We start from the raw sequence: 25,422 nt of genomic DNA, 5'->3' as shown, positions 1-25,422 counted from the left end.
CCAGGGGCTGCTGGCTGGCTGGCTGTCCAGTTGGCTATCAAATCTAGAAGAAAAGTTTTCTCCTATGAGTTTACCCATTTTGGTGGGTAACACGGTGCAACTCACAATTTTGTGATAGGAAATTCTTGTGTTGTACTTAGTTGAATAGGTGGCATAACCTGAAAAATACACTTGTATCAGAGCTGATTTATTTATTGACATTTGAAGTGCTTATAAATGTGCATGCCACTTGGTAAGTTCATCCCGTAAAGAATAACAACCTGTACTGGGAATAGCACAGAACTATTCCTCCTCCTTTCCAACAGACTCTTAACCCAAGAGGGCAGGCATCTTCACATGGCTAGGCATTTCCCAACAAGTTCAAATACTGCACACATAGGCAGCCTCACACCTAGATAGGGGCAACTGAATCTAAAAAGTCAAATCCTTGTGTTGCAGAAAGGGTCCAAAGTCAACATCAGCAAATACAAAATCGAACTGCATTCAAGAATATGATGGAACCATCATAGTCACATTTGACACATTAAGATAACTGGGAGCCATCATGTCACTAGAACTGGGAAACTTTAGAGTTGTTGCACAACAAGGTAGGTAGTCACAATCAGGAGGGCTCAGAGTCAATGCATCACTGTGCATGGGAGATAAGGGAGGCCAATGCAGCACAATAGCATATCAAGTGGGGTTGGGGTTGAAGTTTCACTATGCAGATAAGGAAATCAGGGCATTGGGTGAACAAGCCCAGAGTCAATGCAAGACAATTGTGGGCAAAGAACCTAGAATACATTTGCAACATCCTTCAAACATTCTCTCATAAAGACAATGCCATATGCCTGAACAAGAAGTTTGAACTATAAGACTTTGTTGAATTACTTTCAATGCATCACTGTGCATGGGAGATAAGGGAGGCCAATGCAGCACAATAGCATATCAAGTGGGGTTGGGGTTGAAGTTTCACTATGCAGATAAGGAAATCAGGGCATTGGGTGAACAAGCCCAGAGTCAATGCAAGACAATTGTGGGCAAAGAACCTAGAATACATTTGCAACATCCTTCAAACATTCTCTCATAAAGACAATGCCATACGCCTGAACAAGAAGTTTGAACTATAAGACTTTGTTGAATTACTTTCAAATGTAAAGAGACAAATACACGTGTACATGTATCCAAAAGCACCTAAATAGTGTCAACATGCAGATATATGTCTAAATGTATCTGAATGTAAACATCCCAAAATGTAATACAAGGCTTGTCTGCATATCCACAACATGTTTTTTGATCACTGTCATGGAAGTATTTAGAGTTCCTACCATAGCATCATCAATTGTAGAATACATATTATACACAATGCTTGCCAGTAAATGAAGATGCATCACTTACATATGATATCCACAATTGGAGCCCTTGTTGATTCCACTGATAACCTGCAACCCAATGTGATCAGAAATGATAGCTAAACTGTTGCAAACTATATTCCTTGAATACAACTGAATGGTTTAAAAGGTAAAATACAAGAGCCATTTTCAAGAGAAAATATGTTACAAGCCTAAATTTAGACCCAATATTAGAATAATGGATTATCAAACTAAAAGCTGAATAAATTAGAGCTACCTGATAAATCAGGAGAAGCAGAAACACATAAACTTAAAAGAAGGTCATATTATTTATCTACCAGTCGAGAAAATATGTTATCGGTCTAAAATTAGACACAAAATTAGAAAAATGAACTATTAAACTAAAAGCTGAATAAATTAGAACTACCTGACATATCAGGGGAAACAAAGAGACAAACCTTGAAACAAAGTCATTATTTATCCAAAAATTAAAATTTGTGCAGATACAAAACCACTATTGCACTCCTAATATCTTAAAAGGGTAAAAAATAAAACTAAGGGAAAACTGTACACAACAATATTAGCAATGTGACAGTTTAAAAAGGTTGGAGTAACTACCAGTGTAGGCTTTGACCATGAAAACAATGCTCCAGAGAGACCTAAAGAAACACAGTCGGCTGGAGTTCCTGTAGAACAAACAGCCCCATTTCATGTCAATATTGGTATAAAAGGATACGGAAGAGCACAAAATAAGCATTAATAATGAGTGTCTTTTCTCAGAACTTAACCTTGACGTCTAAATGCTGCAAAGGCACAACACAAAAGACAAGCTCAGGAGATTCAGAATGCTTTGTGATTAACATGCAGTTTGAAAATTTCTTGATCAGCTTTGTGGAGACATGGTTTTCTATGGACAAAATAAGCATGGCTTGAATTACTCCCTACAAAGCAATATTAACAAACTGGTAGCAGAAGGCGTGCAAACATCCTATATAATAGATAACTGAGAAACAAAATAACCTTCCAGCCAGTTAGAAAAACATTCAAAGTATCCTTCAAACAATCAAATAACTTTTTTGATTTTGATTTCTCCCATAAGATTCATCTCTAAAAGAAAAGAACCGGCTCTGAACCCCCAAACTCTACTATTTAGCTAGTCTCTATGACAAACATTCAAAAGAGAAAGCAAGCTGGTAAATGTAATAATTATCCACAAAATAGGAATATATGCCACATAGTGTGTCTTGTTTATCACAACAATTCAAAATGATAAACAGGTGTGAAAACTTTGATACAGTTCCATTTAGATAGCATGTACAAGAGAGATCAATTTTGGACCTTTCAAATCTTATCAAACACATCAAAGAAGCCATTTATGAAACTAGGAATATAAGATAAGAAAATCTTACTAATGTCCAACAAATGACCACAGGTGGTCAATGGGACTTGTTACACCATATTTTGTATGGGGTGTCCAAGGACCATTTTCATGACACCTTACAACATGACACTTACGAACCTTCCACATACCAGTTGCAATCAGGGGCATTACCATGGTGTACATGCTATGGCTTATCTGACCCTTAGTGTAATGAGCCACCTCGAGTTATAGGGAACATAGAAATATTAACATGCATACGAGACATGCATATGATAGCTACATATGCATGTATCGCATCTACTGCACTAGTACACATCTAACATTGGAAAATGTCTAAGTCCCTTGGTGTAATGATCCACCTCGAGTTATAGGGAACATAGAAATATTAACATGCATATGATAGCTACATATGCATGTATCGCATCTACTGCACTGGTACACATCTAACATTGGAAAATGTCTAAGTCTAAGGTAATGAATTGATTATCGAAGTAAATTCCTAACTCACCAGAATATAATGAATATATCGACTGAGGTACTTGATAGGTATACCACCATTATATATATCATTAATGTATTAATAAAAAAAATGCATATAATGGATTATGAATTAAATGTATTTAATTTATAATTTAACTCAATTAAAGTAAATAAGGTGATTTATTTAAATAAAGTAATTTATTAACTTTTAAATATAATAATTTATTTAACTCATGAATAAAATAAAAATAAAACAAGAAAAGGATGATTCATAAACTGAATAAATAATTATATCCAAACGCTCCATAACACTTAATAAAGCCAACCGCCTCTAAACAAAGGGAAGGGTCTGACATCAGAGGATGGAAGGCAGTGATTAATTTGGAGACGGTGGACATCGAAGGGATGTAAGGAGACCAAGGAGGGCATGAATGGGACAGTACTTATTTTCTGGTCTCACAGATGCCGGATGAATTACTGAGAGAATCACAAATAGAGAAACTTGAGCAATTGTTCTTGGTGTTTTTGGGCACAAGGGCCAGAAGATCTCAAATACGGAGTCTTCTGGTTCTGGGAATGGATAAATTGATTTCCAGTTAGGCTAGGACGCGAAATTCAGTTTGGTAGTGGGAGCAGGAGCAACAGCAGAACAGAAACACCTTCAAATTGATTTCCAGGTATTTTTCTGCATTTTATTTTCAAATTTACAGTCGATTTAATTCATAAATTTAGGGCTTCATTTTTGGATAAATTTTAAAAATTAATGCTTCACTTGGCCAACCAAGCATAAGGTGGCATTCATGGAGGATGACTCGGCACAATCAATGTGCCATGCCCTTTTCACTGTCTTTAGTTTATTTGATGGATTTGTCATGTTTGTACCATTGGTGGAGGTTGCTTCAACAACAAATCATCTATCTTTCATCTTGTTTCAGGTGTTCTTCTAAGGTTGATCATTGTTGGGAGACTATTTTATTCTAGGCCTTTACACATGATGTTCTAGTCACTACTCTCACTTGGTCATTGCATGGTGTGTTCAACTATTATTCCTAGTTGTTGTGTCTTTTAGCATGGTGGGATACTTTCCTAATGATTTGCCTAGATGTTATCCATATTTCATTACCACCCATTCATTTTTTCCTAGGTATCATCCATTATTTCATTACATTTCACTTTTACCTAGGCATAATCCACATTACATCCATATTCCATCATATTTCTATTCCGAGAGGGTGCATGACTTATTTCATCCATTTTCATATAGTTTTTCCTTCATAATTAACTCTTCTTTTGGTTCATTTTATTATTTCACCTTTTCCATGTGCGACATGCCAAAGGGGTTTGGAATCTTTTCATTGTTGATTAATAAAATCCAAACCTTAGATTGAGTGCTACATTATCGGCCTATGTTATTCATGGGTTACAAACCTTGATTGAAGCCTCATTCCTTAAGTCTTTAAAGAAAAAGAATAAATTTCACTAGGGAATACAATTTATAGTTCATGAGGTACAACACTTGAAGTTAGCACTCCCCCTTTGGCACACATGTTGAGGCAACCTAGTTAAAAGTATATTATTTGTTATTTGTTGCCCTCTAATGAATTCATAGCATCTTTAGACCCTTTTCACACTCACATGTGCTACCTATTTTGATCATGTTTCATACTTGCCACATATATTGAAAAGGTGGTTTAGCTTGCACAACCTTATGTTGTTGACCTGCGAGAAATCCAAAATACCAAAAATACGAAGAAATATAGCCCAGAACACAGAATTATCACATGAAATGAGAAAAACTACAAAGTATTTTATTATTCAGAAACAGATTCAATGTTCACTTGCCTCTTCGAAGGAGAAACCTCCAACAGAGCAGAACTTAATTGCAGTGAGACTCGATGATATTTCCCTTACTAACTAAGATTGTTTATAGCTAAATGACATCCAAAACCCTAACTATTACTGGTCCCTTGCATAACACGGGTTAGCCACTTTATTTATTAACTATGGTCCGTTTACAACTAACTGTGGTCCCTTTTCTCTAATGTGGGTCAACCACTTACAATTATTAATGCGGACTTTATTGACCCTTTAACTAATTATGACTCTAACTCGGCCAATTGGGCTTATTACATAAATAAAGGAGTTAGGGTTGGGCCCTAACATGCCCTCCCCCATCAAAAGTAGCCTTGTCTTTAAGGCTGAAGCTGCGGAAACTATTGAAGAATAGTGGTTGCTTCCCAGGTCGCATCTTTTGGAGAGGTGTCTTTCCACTTGATGAGGACTTCCTTGATTGTGCGGTTGCGGAGATGTCTTTCACGAGTATTGAGGGCCTGTTCTGGTCGGAGCCAAAGTGAGCCTTCCTCATCCAATTCGGGTAGACTTGTTTGAACTCTGCAATTGTTCCCCACCACTTTCTTGAGGCATGATACATGGAAGACCGGATGGATTTTTGAAGTAGGTGGCAAGGCCAGTTTGTAGGCGACTGCTCCTATGCGTTGAAGTATCTGATAAGGCCCATAGAATTTTGGTGCTAGTTTTTAGCAGCCCTTTTCTTTGAGAGATGTTTGCTTATATGGTTAGAGTTACAGGAATACCTGATCCCCTTCTTGAAATGCGCGCTCAGAACAATGTTGGTCTGCCTGTTGCTTCATTCGATTCTAAGCTTGATGTAGATTATCTTTGAGATGAGCTATCATGGTGGCACGATTTTGGAGTTGATCAACAGCCCGCACTTTAGAACATCCAAGGATATAAGAAATAGGTGAAGATGGGAGTTCGCCATACACTAACTCATATGGGGTCATCTTAGTGGCTTCGTGATAGTTAGTATTATACCACCATTCAGCTAAAGGTAGCCATTGTACCCATTGATGCTGCTTTTCTGAAGTGAAGCACCTCAGATATGTCTCCAAACATTTGTTGACTGCTTCTGTTTGACTGTCGGTTTGGGGATGATAGGCGGTACTTAGTTGGAGTTGCGTGCCTTGTAGCTTGAAAAGTTCCTGCCAAAATTTGCTGGTGAAAGTGGGGTCGCGATCAGACACAATGGAAGTCGGCATGCCATGCAATTTGAAGATCTGGTCCAAGAAAACTTGAGCCACCAAAGTGGGGGTAAATGGGTGTGGTAGAGCGCAAAAATGAGCATATTTAGAAAGTCTGTCCACAACCACCATGATGATTGATTTGTTGCCTGACTTTGGGAGACCAATGATGAAATCCATGGAAACATCTGTCCAAACAAAGGCAGGGAGTGGCAATGGTTGTAAGGTTCTCGGTAACTTGACTGTTTCCCCTTTGTTGCATTGGCACACATCACATTCAACTACAAAAGTAAGAATGTCGTTTTTCATGCCAGTCCAAAAGAAAGAAGGACGTGCGTGGGCATAAGTCTCCTGAATGTCCTGCAATTGAAGATGAGTGCAGCTCATCCAAGATACGGGTTTTGAGAGTGGAGGCTAGTGAGATAACTACTCGATCCTTGTAGCGAAGAATCTCATCCTTCCAAGAGTAGTCTGATGAGGAATTACGATCTTCTCTTCAATTATTAATGAGTTGGGAAAGAGAGGAGTGGGAGAACCATTCCTTGTGGGCCTCTTCAATTCAATCTGGTATGGGTAGAGAGATTGATAGCAGGGTGATCTCACCTTCAAATTGGCGTGATAATGCATCATCTACTTCATTGTCACGCCCTTTCTTGTAAATTATCTCATGATCATATCCCAGCGTTTTGGCAAGCCATTTATTTTTGTTGTGGCGACGATAAACATTGCTCCTGAAAATATTTTAGGATTTGATGGTCCGTGCGGATTTGGAAACATCGTCCCAACAAGTATGGCCGCCAGGTGTCTACTGCATGTAAGATGGCCATCATTTCTTTCTCATAAGTAGATTGACCCAGATGTTTGCCACTGAGTTGTTGGTTGGTGAAAGCCAATGGTCTACCTTCCTGCATTAATACAACACCAATACCGGTACTGGAAACATCACAATTCAATTACAAAAGATTTGGTGAAGTCTGGTAGGGCCAAAACGGGATTGGAGCACATGGCCTATTTGAGAGCCAAGAAGGCCTGCTAAGCTGCATCAATCCAAATAAATGTTTTTTTCTTGAGAAGATTAGTGAGGGGTCTAGTAATGCGACCATAATTGTGGACAAATTTGTGATAGTAGCCAGTGAGGCCCAAGAATCCCCTCAAACCCTTCAAAGTTTTTGGTTGAGGCATTGCCTGAATCTTTTTCGAATCAACCCTCACTCCTTCATGACCCACAATGTGTCCCAAATACTCGACTTCTTCCACGCCAAAAGAGCACTTGGATAATTTGACAAATAATTTGTGATCTCGGAGCAGTTGCAATATCTGGTCTACATGTTGAAGATGTTTGTCCCAGGTTATGTTGTAGATGAGAATGTCATCGAAGAAGACCAAGACAAATTTGTGGAGATATGGTTTCAGCAGGTGGTTCATGAGGCTTTGAAAAGTAGATGGAGCATTACAGAGACCAAATGGCATGACCAGGAACTCATAATGGCCTTCATGAGTTCAGAAGGCAGTCTTGGGAATGTCTACTTCCTTCATGCATATTTGGTGATAGCCCGAGCGGAGGTCTAGCTTGGTAAAGAATTGAGCACCATGCAGTTCATCAAGCAGATCATCAACAACCGAAATAGGAAATTTGTCCTTGATAGTGAGCTTGTTGAGGGCCCGAAAGTCCAGACACATGTGCCATTCTCCATCTTTCTTTAGAACCATGACCACTAGAGATGAATAAGGACTGATGTTGGGACGGATAACACCGACTTCAAGGAGTTCCTTGATGATTTTTTCAATTTCATTCTTTTGGGCAAAAGGATATCGATATGGGCGGAAATCAGGCAGTTGTGCACCCGAGGCCAAAGGGATGTTATGATCACGTTCACCCCTAGAGGGTGGAAGCCCTTTAAGTTTGTCAAAGACCCGCTAGTGGCGATCCAATACCTGTTGCACCTCAGGATGAATATGAGTAGTGGATTCAATGGCTTGAATGGCATTAAATTGGGCGACTACTCCACGATAGCCCTTTTTTAAAAGCTTATCCATTCGATGCAAGTTGATGATAGTAGGAACACCTGCGTCGAGTCCCCTTAATGTATGAATGTACTCGTTCTGCTTAAAGCTCTTATATAACTCCTAGAAATCCATTGTGATAGGGCCCAGTGTGCGAAGCCATTCAGTACCCAAGACAATGTCGCAACCACCCATTTTAATAGCAAACATGTGGGTCTTTAGGTGTAGTCTCCCATCTGAAGCTTAACATTTTCACAGTGGCCTTCACATTTCATCGCCCTCCCATCAGCGATAAGTACTTGGAAATTAGATACCGCTTGCACAAAGCAATGAACAAATTTTGCGACTCTCTTATGGAATAAAGTTATGAGTATTGCCACTATCAATCAATACTACTACTGGTCAATGTTTAATAAAGCCTCGGATTTTGAGAGTTTGAGGATCATAAATGCCAGCCAAGACATGTAGTGATATAACCGGCTCATCTGGCATAGCTGTGAGATCATTGTCGGTTTGGGTTTCCCCTGCTTCTTCCTCAGGCACCTCAAGGGATGGAGCTTCATATGTTGAGTTGTTATCAGTAGCATCAATTTGAAAGAATTTTGGTTCCTTGCATTTATGTCCAGGGGAGTACTTGTCATCACAGTAGTAGCACAGTCATTATTTTCATCTTTTGGCCATTTCTGCTGGTGACACCTTTTGAACCTTAAGTGTTTGGGTGGGGCCCTGAGCCTGTGTGGGACGCGCCTTGGCGGTGAAATTTGGACGATTGGACTGGGCATTTAAGGTGATTTCCACATCTAAGGCCTTGCAACAAGCATCCAACCAAGTAACTAGGTGGTGCATCCGAACATGGACTTGGATGGCTTCTTTTAGGCCACTGATGAAACATTCCAAGTAGAAGTCATCTCCTAGACCGTCAGTTCTAATGGCCAACTGCTCAAAGGCTGCAATGTTGTCCTTTACTGTACCTGTTTGTCGTAGCTTTGTGAGACAGCCCAAAAAATTAGATTCCAGGTCAAAGCGATCACATATGACTTTTGAGAACATGTTCCAAGTGGCTCTCCTTGGATAATATTTTTTATGCCACTTCCTCTACTGCCATGTCTCTTGATCCAAGTAAAGGGCTCCCACATGTAGTTTAGTTTCATCTTCGCAGATATTAAGGGAGAAATATTGTTCGATTTGTGCTACCCATACTGCAGGGTTAGAGCCATCAAATTTGTACATGTCCAGCTTTGGTGTCAGTGGTTGGAAGAGTGATGATTTCCATGGAAGTGAATGTGATGGTTGGATTCTCCTTCTATGTGTGCATCAACATTAGGCTCCTCCATATGAGTCGGGCTTATAAGGGTTGTAATTGCTAAGAGTTGTTGGTTAATCTTGGTCTCGAATGCATCGATTCTGTCTTCAAGGTTGTTGACCCTCCGGACTACCTTTTCCGTGATCATAACTTGAGATCTAGTACCTAGCATACACTAATCCCGGTCAATTTTTTTAGCTTACTTAAGAGTAGTCTGCTTGGAAAGAGGGCAAGCCTAGGAGTCTAATGACGTGGGTTACTTGAAGCCGCGTAGGAAAAAAATTTGGGGGCTTACAAGTGAATGGTACCACTACCCAATGTCCTGCGGAAATTGGGCCTGGACTGTAGTAACAGAAACCCAAAGGTCTTGGTCCTGCCGAATGTGTTGCAACAATCTGATCTGGACTATGGCGGCCAAAACCCTCACTGCAAGAAACAATTTAATCTGCACTGTGAAAACCCCAACTGCTAAATCTAAGTTGTATGGCGGCGGTAGAACCCTAACTGTTGGATTTGATCTGGAAGATAAGGTAGAGGGCGATTTTCAGAAAGCAGAGGGAACTATGGTCAGAAAGGAGTGTCAGGTGCTACAGATCGCAATGTACGCAGGGGTCTAACAATAGTACTCGACCCAATCTTCCAGGGTGCTAACTAAGGAGGATCGACCGTACCCTTAGCCGTACTACCCGACTGCCCTAGCAAGTAATCTCCTTGAGTGTTGTTCTCAGTGTACTGTAGCAGCAAGACAGTCGACGGCTTATCTAGGGTTGCCCTGGAAAGTGCTCTACTTGCGAGAAATCCAGAATACCATAAATACGAAGAAATATAGGCCTAAACACAAAATTATCACATGAAATGAGAAAAACTGCAAAGTATTTTACGATTCAGAAACAGATTCAATGTTCACTTGCCTCTTCGAGGGGGAAACCGCCAACAGAGAAGAGCTCAATTACAATAAGACTCGATGATCTTTCCCTTACTAACTAAGAGTATTTATAGTTAAATGACATCCAAAACCCTAACTACTAGTGGTCCCTTGCATAACACGGGTTAACCACTTTATTTATTAACTATGGCTCGTTTACAACTAACTGTGGTCCTTTTTATCTAATGCGGGTCAACCACTTACAATTATTAATTCGGGCTTTATTGACTCTCTTAACTAACTATGAGTCTGACTCGGCCCATTGGAATTATTACATAAATAAAGGGGTTAGGGTTGGCCCTAACACGCAAGCTTTCATAGGTTAGCTTGCATGCACCCTAGCCATTTGTCCACATTCATACTTCACCATTCATCCATCTTTATCAACAAGTAAATTTACCTCTTAACATTATCTTCTTGGTGCATTTCTCTAAATGTCCACCTACACCTTGGAATAACTCCTATTCACATTATGTTTCATCTTAACTAAGAGTAAAGTGGTTTGAACTAATTCGTCTGCTAGACATTGTTCAGTGCTCCCTGTGTGTTTCGCAACATGGACTAACCACCTCTCGTGGATCCTAACTCTAGCTATTGTAGCGGACACTAATGCGTGCGGGTTTTGGTCTAACAACAATCGTGATTCCAACAAGTAGTATCAGAGCAACAAGTCTCAAGTTCGAAACTCATGCGGCTCACGCTAGCGGGAAGATTGTTAGACATTGTTCAGCGCTCCCTGTGTGTTTCGCAAGTTGGACTAACTTGTTGAATTTCCACGATCTTGGGTCTAGGACAGAATCTTAGAATATCGACGCTACCAAACCAAGAATCTCAACAAAGCTAATTTGCACAGCGAAACAATATAAAGCAGTAAATCACACATGCACAAGTATAGGCAACTTTTTACAAAATATTATACAAATATGTACGACAACCCAATCTTCGTTATATTAAACCCACTGAATAATACAGCAGTCTAAGGCTTCCCATACAAGGGATAATGACCCTCAATTATCCACAAGTACAAGAATACAAGATACACGGACAATGTCGTTGCAGTGTCTATGACGTATCTCGTCCTGCAGGTCCTTCGCTTTCGTTCTGCTCTCTAGCTGCCCCTTAGTCCATCAAAGGACAACACAGAGTCTCCAGGAGGGCTGCCACCTATCATTGTTGCAAGCCACCTTTGCTGCAATGAACACGGGCTAATCCAATCTACTCTTCTAGGTTGGCCAACACCTAAGCTTCAATCTACCTTCTAGTAGCTTCTTTCATCCATCAAAGAGCTAAACAGAGGCTCAATCCTTCACCCAACCTTCAGCTGTCAAACTCTCGTTATGACTGCTTGTCAAGGGCTACTTTGGGCTACCAACACGCTGCCCTCCACCAGTGCAATGATGCCCAATACTCCACTGTGAAATTTGCTCCTAGGAGGGGCTTCTAACCACCAAGTCAAGCCCTCCAATTGGCTCCCACAAGGTGCAACAAAACTGTCCACACTAGGACTAATCCTCTAACATCCAATTCAACACTAATACAATACCTCTGCACTCCTCAAGGGCTGATGTCACTTATGTAGTTTTGGTGCTCTGGTTAGGGCTTGTTGACAGTCTGCAACAACCCTCTTTCACTGCTCCAAAACCTTTTCCTGGACTGCGGGTTTCCTCCACACTAATCTGCTCACACTTAGTTGTTGTTCTAGGCCAGACCGCACCCCAAACTCAACTCCTAGGCTCCTGTTCCTACCTGCGACCCTTCCTGTAACTTCTAACAGCCTTACGGCCCACTTCCAAGAGAGACCAGGCCTGCAGCCCACCTGTAGGTGTTGTTTAGGAATGCAGCCTGCTTTCTAGGAGGAAGATCCACCTCAAACTGTCCCAAAAACATCCACCAAACTGCCCTTAACAATGTTGTAGCCTTTTGTAGTATTGTGTCCATGTAAGAGACAAATATACCCACAAAAACAGTCCTAAACAAGTTCGATCTGCCTTCTTAGCTAACTCGGCTACCTCAGAGGTGTATCTTGTTATGAAACCATCTCACAAAATAGAAGAAGAGATAGATCAACGACTTCAAAACAAGCCTCTTTGAGGGGGCAACCTCCTTTACATGACACAAATCAACAATTCTTGGATGATTCAAATGACAAAACATCCTTTCTATATATAGGAGTCTAAGGGGTCAAAATATAATCAGAGTCGACATAACAATAGTAATGTAAGAGCACAACAATAATAACAATATGGGAACTACATGGACACAACAATAACAATAAGGGGGTTGCACTAATAACAATAAGGGTTAACACTAGTAGTATAGGGACCTAACATGCCCCTCTCCTCCAAAAAAGTGTTGTCCTCAACGCTTGAGTAGTTCTAGATGCTTCTGTATAAAATTATCATCCTCCCATGTGGAATCTTCAGCGGGTAAGTTCTTCCACTTTATGAGATACTCTGAAATTGATCGATTTCGTATCTGGCAGGTTCTTGATTTTGTGACTGCTTCAGGTTCCAATATGATTTTTCCTTCCTCGTCAATTTCTGGCAATATTGTTTGAACTGGGAGCTTGTCACCTATAACCTTCTTTAAGTATGAAACATGGAGAACTGGGTGCACTGGGGAAGATGCAGGAAGCTCCAATTTGTATTCCATAGTGCCAATCTTTGCAACACCTTGTAAGGACCATAGTACTTTGGTGATAATTTCTTATCCTTCTTAGCTTACTTGAGGGACATTTGTTTGTATGGTTGTAGCCGTAAAAATACCTAGTCGCCTACATCAAAGCTTCTTTTGTTGCGATGTTGATATGCCTTTTGTTTCATTCGATTTTTCGCCGAAGTGAGGTTATCCTTTAAGAGTTGGAGAACTTGTTGTTGATGTTCGATATAATCTTCCACTGCTTGAACCTTAGAATGATTGTCCAAGACATTTTGGAGATCTGTAGAATTAGATGATTTTGTTGTTTGAACCTCTAGTGAACATAATTGTGCAATTACGCTCTGTTGTTCTTTCTTTAGAAGCTTTGTCATGTTGTTAGAGCTTATTATCTTTCCTGGTTTCCCTGCAATATCCCTTAATTCAACTTCCTTTCCTTCCCAAAAAATTTCAAGAAAAGTTCTTGAAAATTAAAAGCGATCGTACCCAAAGATTGTAACCATTAGACTCCTAGTACAACATCAGTACCACCCATCAGAATGGAAAGCATTGGACTATTCAATACATATTCTCCCATGGATAGCTTGATATTATGGCACTTTCTAGAGCAATTTAAGGTTTTTCCATTTGCAACCATCACTTGACACTCTGGTGTTGGATATAGGAAACAATACAATTCCTTGGCTATCTTACAATGAATAAAATTATGGGTACTACCTTAATCAATCAACACTATTACCTTTTTCTTCTTGATATGTCCTTCTATCTTGAGAGTTTCAGGAGTGGTAATCCATGTCAATGCATTACAAGATATGGTCGGATTCATTTCTTCTTTCTTTGGGGTTGGTTCCTGGTGTATATCCTCTTCTTTTGATGTTTCTTGTTCCTTTTCTTCCTCCTCTTCTTAATATGTGTAAATTAATTTCTTCTCAGCACACTTATGACCTTTAGTGTATTTGCTATCACAACTGTAACAGATCCCTTTTACTCATTTTTCTCCCAATTGTTGTGGTGTCAACCTTGTAGGTTGTGGAAGGCTAGGGGCAACAGAACTTCCATCTTTATAGTTGTGAGTGGTAGGCTTCCTTGTTGCCATAATTTTGCTTTCAATTTTTCTTACCAACCTGAATGCATTTTTCAATGAATCAGGTTCCCAAAGGCGAACCTCATGTTAGATGTTATCCTTTAAGGTCCCTATGAACACATCAATCCTATGCTCCTCTGGAATATCATTTACCCTTGTATTCAATTTTTGGAAGTCCTCAATGAGCTCCACCATTGAACCCTTTTGTTTGAGATTTATCAATTGGCTAAAGAAGGTGTTGCTTTATGTATCATCATAATGTGCTATCATTTCCTCTGTAAAAATTGACCAAGTGACAATTTGTTTACGAGAGCAAAGCCATCAATACCATACAAATTGATAAGGTTCCAAATATAAAATTGCAATGCGTAACTTTCATGTGTTTTTCACGTTATGGAGATCGAAGTATTGCTCCATCTGTAGTATCCATGTTACAGGTTCTTTGCCATCAAACTTCTTCATATCGATCTTTGGAACGTGGTGGGTCTTCAATCCAACATTAGAGTCTATGAAATCATGAATAACATTTCTTTTGTTCTCATCACCTTTACTACCCTTTCGCCATTAGTAAGCATTTCTTGTAGCAACTTTGTCAAAAGTATCATCAAATCTTCCATATTGTCTTTAAGTTTTGCTTCTATACCATCCATCTTAGCTTCCATTCCATTCTTTAAACCATCCATCTTAGCTTCAGTTACTTTTTGTGAGAGCAAAATTTGTTTCACTTGGTCTCGTAATTTTGATATATCATGATGCCTTTCTTCCTCTTCTTCATGTGTCATAGTAGATATTTCGAGTTGCTTACAGGTGTTTCCATTTTCTTTCTTTAGGTCATCAATTAATGATAATTGTGCTTCACAATGCCCTTTGAATCACTTCAAACTACTTTCTCAAACAAAACTTATGCAAATTTAAAAGAAAACTACACGCCTTTTTTTTCGCTTTGTATGAGATTGATATTGAATCTGATGTATCTCTGTAATTTCAGATCTCCAAGGTCTGAAATTACATCCTGTGGTAGCCCTCTGAGTCCTCTTTCCAACCCCACGGGTCTGATCGAAATTGGATTCTTCAAGAAAGAGTTATGCCCAATCTCCAACAATGACCTAATTATAGACTGGCTCAATAGAGCAAACTAGTATGAAGTGCGATGTGTCACTGTTTCGACCTTCGGCCTTAAAAACGATACCAAAAAAACTACAGTTCGTCCTCTTTCTGTCATTTTTTACAAGATTTAAACCCAATGCTAAGAGAGAATGTTATGACAATTTTCCCAAGGTCACCTATTTGCGATCGAATTCAGGAGCCTACAAAAAGCCTAACTTCCTTGGATCCTATCTTTGAAAATATAGCGAACCAAGATCTGAAATTTGTACACAAGGTTCAACACGATTTCGTCTCAAATGTGTTTAATTTCAGCTTCTGAATTTTCGTTGAAAAAAGGTTATAGCGAAAATGCCACGATGACCTATTTGAGATGGAATTCTAGAGCCTACAAAAACCCCAACTTCCTCAGCTCATATCTCCGAAAATATAGCGAGACAAGATCTGAAATTCGGACCAGAGGTTCATCAAGGTTTTGGCTCAAACGAGTTTTAATTTTAGCTTTTGAAACTTCATAAAAAAAAATTATAGCGAAAATGCCACGATGACATGTTTGAAGCAGCGAAACCCTAGAATCCAAATCTCTGATACCAAATGTTATGAAACCAGCTCACAAAACAGAAGAAGAGATAGATCAACGACTTCAAAATAAGCCTCTTCAAGGAGGCAACCTCCTTTACATTACCAAATGAACAATTCTTTGATTCAAATGACAAAACCTCCTTTCTATATATAGGAGTCTAAGGGGTCACAATATAATCAGAGCCGACATAACAATAGTAACGTTAGGGTACAACAATAATAATAGTGGGCTTCTATGGCGCACAATAATAACAATATGGGGACTACATGGACACAACAATAACAATAAGGGGGTTGCACTAATAACAATAAGGGTTAACACTAGTATAGAGGAACCTAACATATCTCCTATGAATGGATGCATAATGGATGCCTAAAATGAGTTCTCTCACCTTCTATTTATACACTTTAGAAGGGCTACTCGAATAGACATGTATCTTGGCATTGCACTCCAAACCTACATGTGCCAAAAATTCAATGTCAACCTTCAAAAATTCATAACTCATCAAGGACATCTCGGATTTCGATGATTCTCGAAGTGTTGGATTCTCCTCGCTGTCCTCTATCATCTCCATCCATCACATGTCCAAAATTCTCCATGGTTTTGGCCCAAACATCGATGGGTGCAAAACCCCAACCTTGGGTTCCAAGCCCACAAGTGACTCTTGTGGTGCTCCACCCTTCAAACCTTGAACCCTAGGGCTTGGAGTACCTCCCAAGCTACTCAAAAATCAACACTCCCTCTTAGCGAGGGAGGTACTTCCAAGAATAGGAAGTAATCCATCATCATCATCACTACTCGCAACACTCGCCCAACTCCTGGCACTCACCACTGCAGCAATCCCTATAGTATGAACTACGCCTCCCTCGAAAGTGTCGTTGTCACTCGAAGCATCTTGCTTCTTCTTCTTCTCCTGTATCGCTTTCCAATCTCTCCATGATTCCTTCTTGGCAGCTATAGGAGCAGCTTTGCTCCCCACTGACCACATGCTCTTCTTGGGCTGCAAAGTCTCCACCTGAATCTGCAAGCTCCCACTAGAACTGACTCCCTCTAAGCCTTCGAAACCCGGACCTCCTTCTCTGGAACCTGTACCTGTACCCCTGAAGCTTGCACCTGCAACTATTTCTCTAGAACCTGCACCTGATCCGCCTGCTTCTTCTTCCCATGATCTATAAGCTTCCCTGTCAGCCTGTATAGACCATGCTCTCTAACTCGAAGCACAATACCTGCGGAGCTAGAGCCTCTAGGTCTGGGTCTTGCCTTCCCATCCTGAAACAAGACCTCAAACCCCTTCTTCTCCTTCATCGAGACAGATATCACACTATATCTGAGTCTTGGTATAAACATTGCATACTAGACCCGCATCACTCGTCGTGTCTCCATCCTGAATGGCATAACTCTCGATCCTCAGATATCCTTCTTGCTCTTGTTGCCCAACACCATGTGCAACTTTGAGTCCCATTCGGCTAGAGTCTTGAAAACCTCCTGCGACCCTGTCATATGTTTCGACGCACCACTGTCCACGTACCATCCATCCTCATCAATAGTACCCTGCAAGAAAAGAGAGATTATAGCAAAGTCCTCCTCCTCCAATCTCTTGGTGACAGCATCGATCTCAGCAGAAGTGGCAACACCAAAACCTACTTCCCTTTCTTCTTCTCGTCATCTCCCTTCTTTTTCATCGGACATCTTGACGAAAAATGACCCATTTCGCCACAGTTGAAACACTCGACTTTACCCAAGTCCTTCTTATGCTTACCCTTCATTTGTGCTGCAAGTGCCACGTCATCATCGAAAGTCTTCTTCTTTGGATGAAGATCCTCGTCTCGCAACTCTTCCTAAATTAAGTCGTCCCACAGCCTATTCCAGTATAGCAACTTCTCTCTCGCAACGATCCCCTTGATGAAAGGCTTCCATTCCTCAGTGAACCCTTTCAAAGCAATCCTCGCCATATCAGAATCTAAAATAATCACACCGACGAAGTGACAGCAAGCTAATCTTTGACCTGAGACAATCTCGTCATATACGAAGTTACTCCTTCACCTAGTATCATCATGGTGGACTTCAACTTATCCTCCAATACCAGTACCCGGTTCTCGTTCTTATTCTGGAACAAATTTTGAAGGGCCATCCACATCTTGTGTGCAGTGTTCTTCCCAGACAAATGAGGTATTAGGGGATCCTTCACACCATCTAGGATGATCAATCTCACCCTCGTATCAAAATCCTCGTACACTTCCAGCGCTTTTAGGTCAGTTGGATTCTTGATTGCTTTCTCGACAAACTCCCAGATTTTGTTGACCTATAAGACCAACTTGATCCTTTCCTTCCATGGACTATAGTTGGACAACCCCTCCAACCTGTCCTCATACTGGAAACCAACCCGAAACTTCGACATTGTAGTGAGCCCTTCACCTACAATGTGACCAACTCCCTCTTAAGTTGTACTTCATTGTGCACTCTGATGATTCACTGTCTTCCAAAGTAGCTCAGACATGCTCTGATACCATGTTGAATTTCCACGATCTTGGGTCTAGGATAGAATCTTAGAATCTCTGATGCTACCAAACCAAGAATCTCAACAAAGCTACTTTGCACAGCGGAACAATATAAAGCAGTAAATCACACATGCTCAAGTATAGATAACTTTTTACAAAATATTGTACAAATATGTACGACAACCCAATCTTCGTTATATTAAACCAACTGAATAATACAACAGTCTAGGGCTTCCCATGCAAGGAATAATGACCCTCAATTACCCACAAATACAAGAATACAAGATACACTAACAATCTCACTGTAGTCTCTATGTCGTATCTCGTTCTGTCAGTCCTTCGCTTCTGTTTTTCTCTCTAACTACCCCTCAGTCCATCAAAGGACGACACATAGAATCTCCGGGAGGGTTTCCACCTATCACTGTTGCAAGTCGCTTATGCTGCAATGAACACAGGCTGATCCAACTTGCTCTTCTAGGTTGGCCAACACCTGAGCTTCAATCTGCCTTCTAGTAGCGTCTTTCATCCATCAAAGAGCTACACATAGGCTCAATCCTTCACCCAACCTTCAGTTTTCAAGCTCTCATTATGACTGCTTGTCAAGGGCTACTTTGGGCTACCAACACGTTGCCCTCCACCAGTCCAATGATGCCTAGTACTCCACTGTGAAATATGCACCTAGGAGGGGCTTCTAACCACCAAGTCAAACCCTCTAATTGGCTCCCACAGGCTGCAACAAAACTATCCACACTAGGACTGATCCTCTAACATCCAATTCAACACTAATACCATACCTTTGCACTCCTCAAGGGTTGATATCACTATTGTAGGTTTGGTGCTCTGGTTAGGGCTTGTTGACAGTCTGCAACAACCCTTTTTTTGATCTGAAAATGGGGCTCTTAGGTTTCTTGTCTAACTTACAAGAACCTCTCCCACTTCCAAAGCTTTAAATTTTCCCAAGTCTTAATGATTAACCAATGCAGAAATCAGAAATGCTTGTAAATATGGGTGTATGCTGGTATTTGTTTTCAGCTGATTATTTACTTTAAAATCTGTTGTTTGTGCTGATATGGGAAGGTACTTAAATTGATATATAAATGCATATAACAGTAATAAAAGCAGCAGTAAAAACCAACACATAAGACAACAATATAATATGGAGTTCACCCTGCTATCTTGGGCTACGTCTCCTTGAGCTCTAATCAACTTGATTAGGCTCTCGGGATTATGGCAATAGTTCTTTTACAAGTGCCTACACTTAACTCCAATGTTTTATACAGGAACATTGGGCTCAGAACACCATCTTATCCCTTGGCTCTTAGAGCTCTTCGCCTTCCCAGCTTTGGCTCTGTGGCTCAGGCTCTGGTTCTGGCTCTCAGCTCTCGCTTCTGGCGCTCGCTCTGGCTCTTGGCTCTGGCTACGGCTCGCAGCTCTCTGCTCTGGCTTTTCTAAGCACTTTCGCTCAGCCTTTCCATGCCTTTGTGAATCGCTCGACCTCCAAGCAACTCCAACAACATTATGTTGTTGTCAATTGAGCTCTCTGGCTTTTCACTCGACCTCCGAGTGACTTCCTAGACTCTCTGCGAATTCAGCGTCTTTTTTTTCTCGTTTTTCGCCCTCCAACCTCTAGTGGCTCTACCTATTACAGTGAGCTCGGCTCTGGTTTTTTTCACTTCCAGGTCCGCTCTACTGCTTCTTAGGCTGCTCTCTTTTTCTCTCTCTTTTCACTCTCTGTCTGTTCGTGGCTTAACGCCAATCCGTCTCATGACTGTTTGCTTCCTCTCCCGGCTCTTCAGATCGCCTGCCTCTGTCCGTTGGAATTCCCTGCTCTGCGTCATCATCACTATAACGCTTCACAGAGAGGTGGCCACTTGTCTCCTTACGAGCTGAGCCAGCTCTTCCTCAAACAGTTCGTTACTTCGGTTACTCTGTGAAATGATTCATCTGCCAACTCAGCAGTCCAATCGGACTTCAACCTTTATGTGCCAAAGCTTATTTTCTCCGTCAAATCCGGTTTCCCATCGGGCGCAATCTCCGCCGTTAGATCTGGGGCCTCCAGATCCTATGGTTATCGCTCTTATCGCGCGGTTGACTTGCTCGGACGTTAGCCCGCGATGAGAGCAGTTTCTCTCTCATCCACTAGACACGCGTCAATCAACGTATGGAATCGTTGGGTTCTCTGACAAACCTGCTTACCGCCCGAAACGCCTCTGATATTTCGCCGATTTTGGAGCGCGGGACCCGCCTTCGATTTTAGCGCTTTTCCCACGGTTTCTTGGCTTTCCTCATGACTAAGCGCTCGGGGCTTTACCATTTCGAGGGGTTTTGCCTTTGCGCTAATCGCGCATCAGAAACAGCCTCCGTTTTCTGATCTGAGCCTCCTAACTGCCATTTTTGCACCATGCACAGTCCCCATGGGCCAACGGTCAATGCGCTTTGACCGAAGGTCCTCGTTGCTCTGTGCTGGCTGCAAATTGTCGCTATTCAGAGGTTATTTCTAATAGGCTTCGACATCCATAAGACTTTAAACTTCGGTATGAGCTTTTACAGAGTTCAGGTAGCTTTAAGAGAGTTTAAGGATCCAAATTCGGATCACGCCTTCCCACTAAAAGAACTTTTGGTCCACCAAAAGATTGATATACTAATCTAAGCAGTAAATGAGAGTAACAACACCCTCTTCTTTCAGCCTCCCTACACTTATCTTTGCATAGTGCCTCTGAACCAAGATCTCTGACTACTTCCCTTCTTGGATGGGTTGGTCGTCTCGGGAAGAACTGTTTTCCTCCTTGACTTCATGCAGAACTTCTGCTGTGAAGTTTACAGAAGGTAGTTTGAACTTCTTTGCCTTGATCCTTGATCCAAGGTGGCTCAAACGAATGTGAAGTACATCTGCTCCACAAAACTTTCATTTGTACCTGTTTGAAAAGCTGCCAACAACAATTGTTAACAACAGCAGGCATACAGACAACAATTGCATGGGCTAACTCCTGCTTCAACAAAGAAACAGATTTCACATCTTGTGAACCCTTCCATGTCTTGTATCTGCATACAAATGATTAGCTAGATAAAAAGCCAATAAAACATGCCCTTACAACAAATGACCCTTCAAGTCAAGCATGTAGGAAAAAGACCTTTAGGACTCTTTTCCAAAAGATGAAACACTTCATCCTTGTCTCTATTTTAGAAACCAAGTTAACTTCTCCCAAGCCAGCATCACATGCATCTCATGCTCAAGCATGCATTCCATCTATCAACTTTCGCTTAAGTACACTGTACTTCCGAAGCTGAAATGAACATATTGTTGCAGCAATAAAGTGAGTTTCCTACTCAACTTCTTTCTATTTACCATTTGGTGAGATCCTGCAACTTGCATTTATTCCACAAAGAAATGCAAATAGATGCATCAATAACATGCAGTCTTAATTGGATAAGAATTCTAACCATTTCTTACCAATCCATTTCAAAGGTCCCTCCTTTGTTTGCACATCAGCATCAATATGTGAATCATCCTGAACCGCATCAATCATGGAATCTTTACTTCCATCCCTGCCATTTTCTTTTTCCACCTTCTCCTTCGGCTTTGGTGGAAGCAGTGTTGGATTCAAAGTCCAACACCTTTCAGCAAGATGCCCTTGCTTATGGCAGTAAGTGCAACACACGTGCATCCTTTTGACAGCATGATTTGCCTTGTCCTGTGGACCTTTGGCTGCTTGCTTCTTTTCCTTCAGAAGTTTCTTGTATGTGGCCATCCTCTTCCAACATCTAGAAACATAATGGTTATCCAAACCACAAAAGGAACATGCAATTCTTTTTCCATGCTTTACAAAATCAAAAGGAAGGTGTTTAGAACCAGATTTATACCTGCCTCTTTCACCTTTATTGCCTTCATGAGGAGGTGAATCAAATGAAGAAGTGGCTCCCTTTGGAATACCATTACTTTCTTCAAGGCTGTCAAAGTTTCCACAACTCTCTGGTTCAAGTGTGTGCTTCTGAACATCTGCATCATGCGAATGATGTTTCGAGCTATTGCATTCCTCCTTAATACAATCCTCACACTTCTGAGGTAGAGGACCTGCAATGAAACTCCTTTTTGGAACTGTTTCAATGGCCTTCATGGCAGCTTTGGAACTCTCTCCATAAGACTGTCCATAGCCAAGACCCAAATACTTAGGCCTTTCCTCAACCATTATTGGTTCAACAATAACTTGTTCATGTTTGCCCAATCCTTTTCCTTCATAGCCCATCTTGGACATTAGCTTGGAACCTATGCCTCTGGTATGTTTTTCAAAAGAACCAATATAAGCATTCTTAGAAGAATTTGAAGACAAACAGGAATGGTTTACCTCTTCTTCAAGCTGATACTTGGCCAAGGCTTCTTTTGCAACAAAGAGTTGTGACTCCAACTCATGCATCCTTTTCAGGTTCATACTTGCAATATGAAGTTGCCTCTCCATTTCCTGCAATTTGTCAGAAAGCATCTGCTTCTCTTCCTCCACAGAATTCAACTGCTCTCTAAGTATGCTGCTCTTCCTTCCATCCTCATACATTTCTCTCACCATTTCCATCATGGTGGACAAGTCTTGCTTCATGTCTCCATCAAAGAATCTTGGGATGAAGGAGCAGTTTGAGGACTCACTTGTAGAAGTTGTCATTCTGCAAATGAACAAAAGAACTTCAAACAAGATTATTAAAGAGCTTACTCAAGCAACCTTTTGCAACAAACCTCCTGTGCTTCAAGGATTGCCTTGAGGTCCTTTGGGATAGAAGAATGCCTTCAGCCCTTCTTCCTTCTTGTCCTTCCTAGACTGAGCTATCAATAGCTTTCCTTGCACTTTTGCAAATTCAAACAATAGTCAGTCTGCAACCAAGCATACAATCGATGAGGTAATCAATCCTTGACTGTCCAAACACCTTTCAGACAAGCAATCTTTGCCCTGTCAATCAAGCATTCTGATACAACCTTCTTTGAAGGTGGGCTTAATCAATCTTAAGCTCTGATACCACTTGATCTGAAAATGGGGCTCTTAGGTTTCTTGTCTAACTTACAAGAACCTCTCCCACTTCCAAAACTTTAAATTTTCCAAATTCTTAATGATTAACCAATGCGGAAATCAGAAATGCTTGTAAATATGGGTGTATGCTGGTATTTGTTTTCAGTTGATTATTTACTTTAAAATCTGTTGTTTGCACTGATATGGGAAGGCACTTAAACTGATATATAAATGCATATAACAGTAATCAATCTTTAATATACCAGGGATCATGGCCCTCATACAATCACTGATACAAGAAATACAACTAGGGTTTGATGTCAATCCTTCGACAACCAATCTACCCAGAACAAGACAACACTTGACCTACTTGTTGATGTGGCACCCCGTAGCCCTTTCAATCCACGTGTCCTAAACAAATATGCCTATCCTTTGGCTCCCAATCTGCAGCAACACCAATCTACCTCTATCAATTATCCACGTCCTTTAGGTCATTGAACATGGCTCCAATCTTGTTAATTTTAGGTATGTTCTATGCTAGAGCAATTTATTTCAATTTTCACAATTACCTCAATATCTTTTCCAGATTAGCAATCACATCAGCATTAAAGTAAATTGTAGATAGAACATAAATATAAATCACAGAAGACAAGCCAAGACAAGAGGACACAAGAGGTGGCGCTAGCCAGGGACAAACCCCAATGTGGGGAAACCCTTGATCAATTCTTCTTATATGTTTTTCAATAGTTCAGCAGAGAGAGAGAGAGAGATAGTACATTTACAACAAAAGTCAACACTTTGACTTATCTAGATAAGAGCATAGATCATCTCTAAGAAGATGATACATGAGATTAGTTGAAGACATGTTGCTTCAACTAATTCTCCAAGGTGACTCCTTCACCTATCGTTGTGCTGCATTTCGTCATCATGTTGCACCTCATGGCGCTGCACCATGTTGCGCCCATCATCACTATGCTGCATCTCATCACGCTCCATTAATCATGACTATACCCATCACTGTACTGCATTATGTGCCATTGTTGCACCATGTTGCCATCCTGACCTATGTGTTGGCTGCACCTTGCTTGCTTGTTGTCCCTTGCTTGCTTGTTGTCCCTAGCATGTTTGTTGTCCTTAGCATGCTTGTTGTTGCATGCTAGTTGTCCCTTGCATGCTAGCTGTAACATTGCATGCTTGGTGTATTTGCTGCTAAGTACCATACAACTGTCCCAATGTTAGTTAGTTGTCCCTTGCATGCTGCTCTCCTTTGGAGACAGATGCTCTGGCTGTTTCGGCAATTCCCAGCAGTTCTGGCAGTTCCCGGCAGTTCCCGGCAGTTCTGGCAGTTCCGGCTGTTCCCGGCAGTTCTCGCTGTTCTTGGCAGTTTCAGTTGTTCCCGACAATTCCGGCAGTTTCGGTTGTTCCCGACAGTTCCGACAGTCCAGGCAGTTCTAGGAGTTCCGACTTTTTCGTCAGTTCCGGCTTTTCCAGCTTTTCCGACTTTTCTAGCTTTTCTGACTTTTCCGGCATTTCCAGCTTTTCCGGCATTTTCGGCTTTTCCGGCATTTCCTGCGTTTCCGGCAGTTCCGGCTTTTCCATCTTTTCCGACAGTTCTGGTAGTTCTGGCTTTTCTGGCAGTTCCGAGTTTTCCGGCAGTTCAAACTTTTCTAGCAGTTCCAGCTTTTCCGGCTTTTCCGGCTTTTCCAACAGTTTCGACTTTTCCGGTAGTTCCGGCTTTTCCGGTAGTTTCAGCTTTTCTGGATTTTTGAGCAACGTAGAGCTTATTCTCCCATCACTGCATTTAGATCTAGGGCATGTTATCTAGGGCAGCGTATACCCTAGGGCACTCCCTCTAGCTCTCATCTTCATCAAACTCAAAATAGGATGAAGTGAAATCACAAGAGTAAGTGTGTGTGTGACAAATGACTTCAAGTCCTCTTCTATTTATACTAAAACGTAGAGGTTGAATAGACATGACTGTTGGGCTTCTGAGCCTACATAAGTTGCTGGCCAACTTGACATTTTGTCCATAATCAAAATAA

General features: G+C 41.0%; 1 protein-coding gene across 2 annotated transcripts in view; it reads right to left on the bottom strand.

Moving 5' to 3' along the window:
- LOC149157184 (uncharacterized) overlaps window positions 1–25,422 on the bottom strand; it is a 349,833-nt gene that overhangs the window by 196,262 nt on the left and 128,149 nt on the right. For both annotated transcript variants that reach the window (XR_016262468.1, XM_089439187.1), the window contains exons 3-4: window positions 1,950–2,017; window positions 1,378–1,421 (exon numbers count right to left, since the gene is read on the bottom strand). Coding sequence is in view for 1 of the 2 variants with exons in the window: in XM_089439187.1 (XP_089295313.1) it covers window positions 1,378–1,421; window positions 1,950–2,017 (112 nt within the window). In the remaining variant the exon portion in view is untranslated. The remainder of the gene's footprint in view (window positions 1–1,377; window positions 1,422–1,949; window positions 2,018–25,422) is intronic.

Source organism: Pinus tabuliformis, chromosome 9 (assembly GCF_031772625.1).
Source record: "Pinus tabuliformis cultivar Carrire ecotype Pingquan chromosome 9, CPIR1, whole genome shotgun sequence".
In the NCBI taxonomy this organism is placed as follows: Eukaryota; Viridiplantae; Streptophyta; class Pinopsida; order Pinales; family Pinaceae; genus Pinus; species Pinus tabuliformis.
Note: the sequence above shows the minus strand (reverse complement) of the source record. Positions and strands in the feature narration are given on the sequence as shown.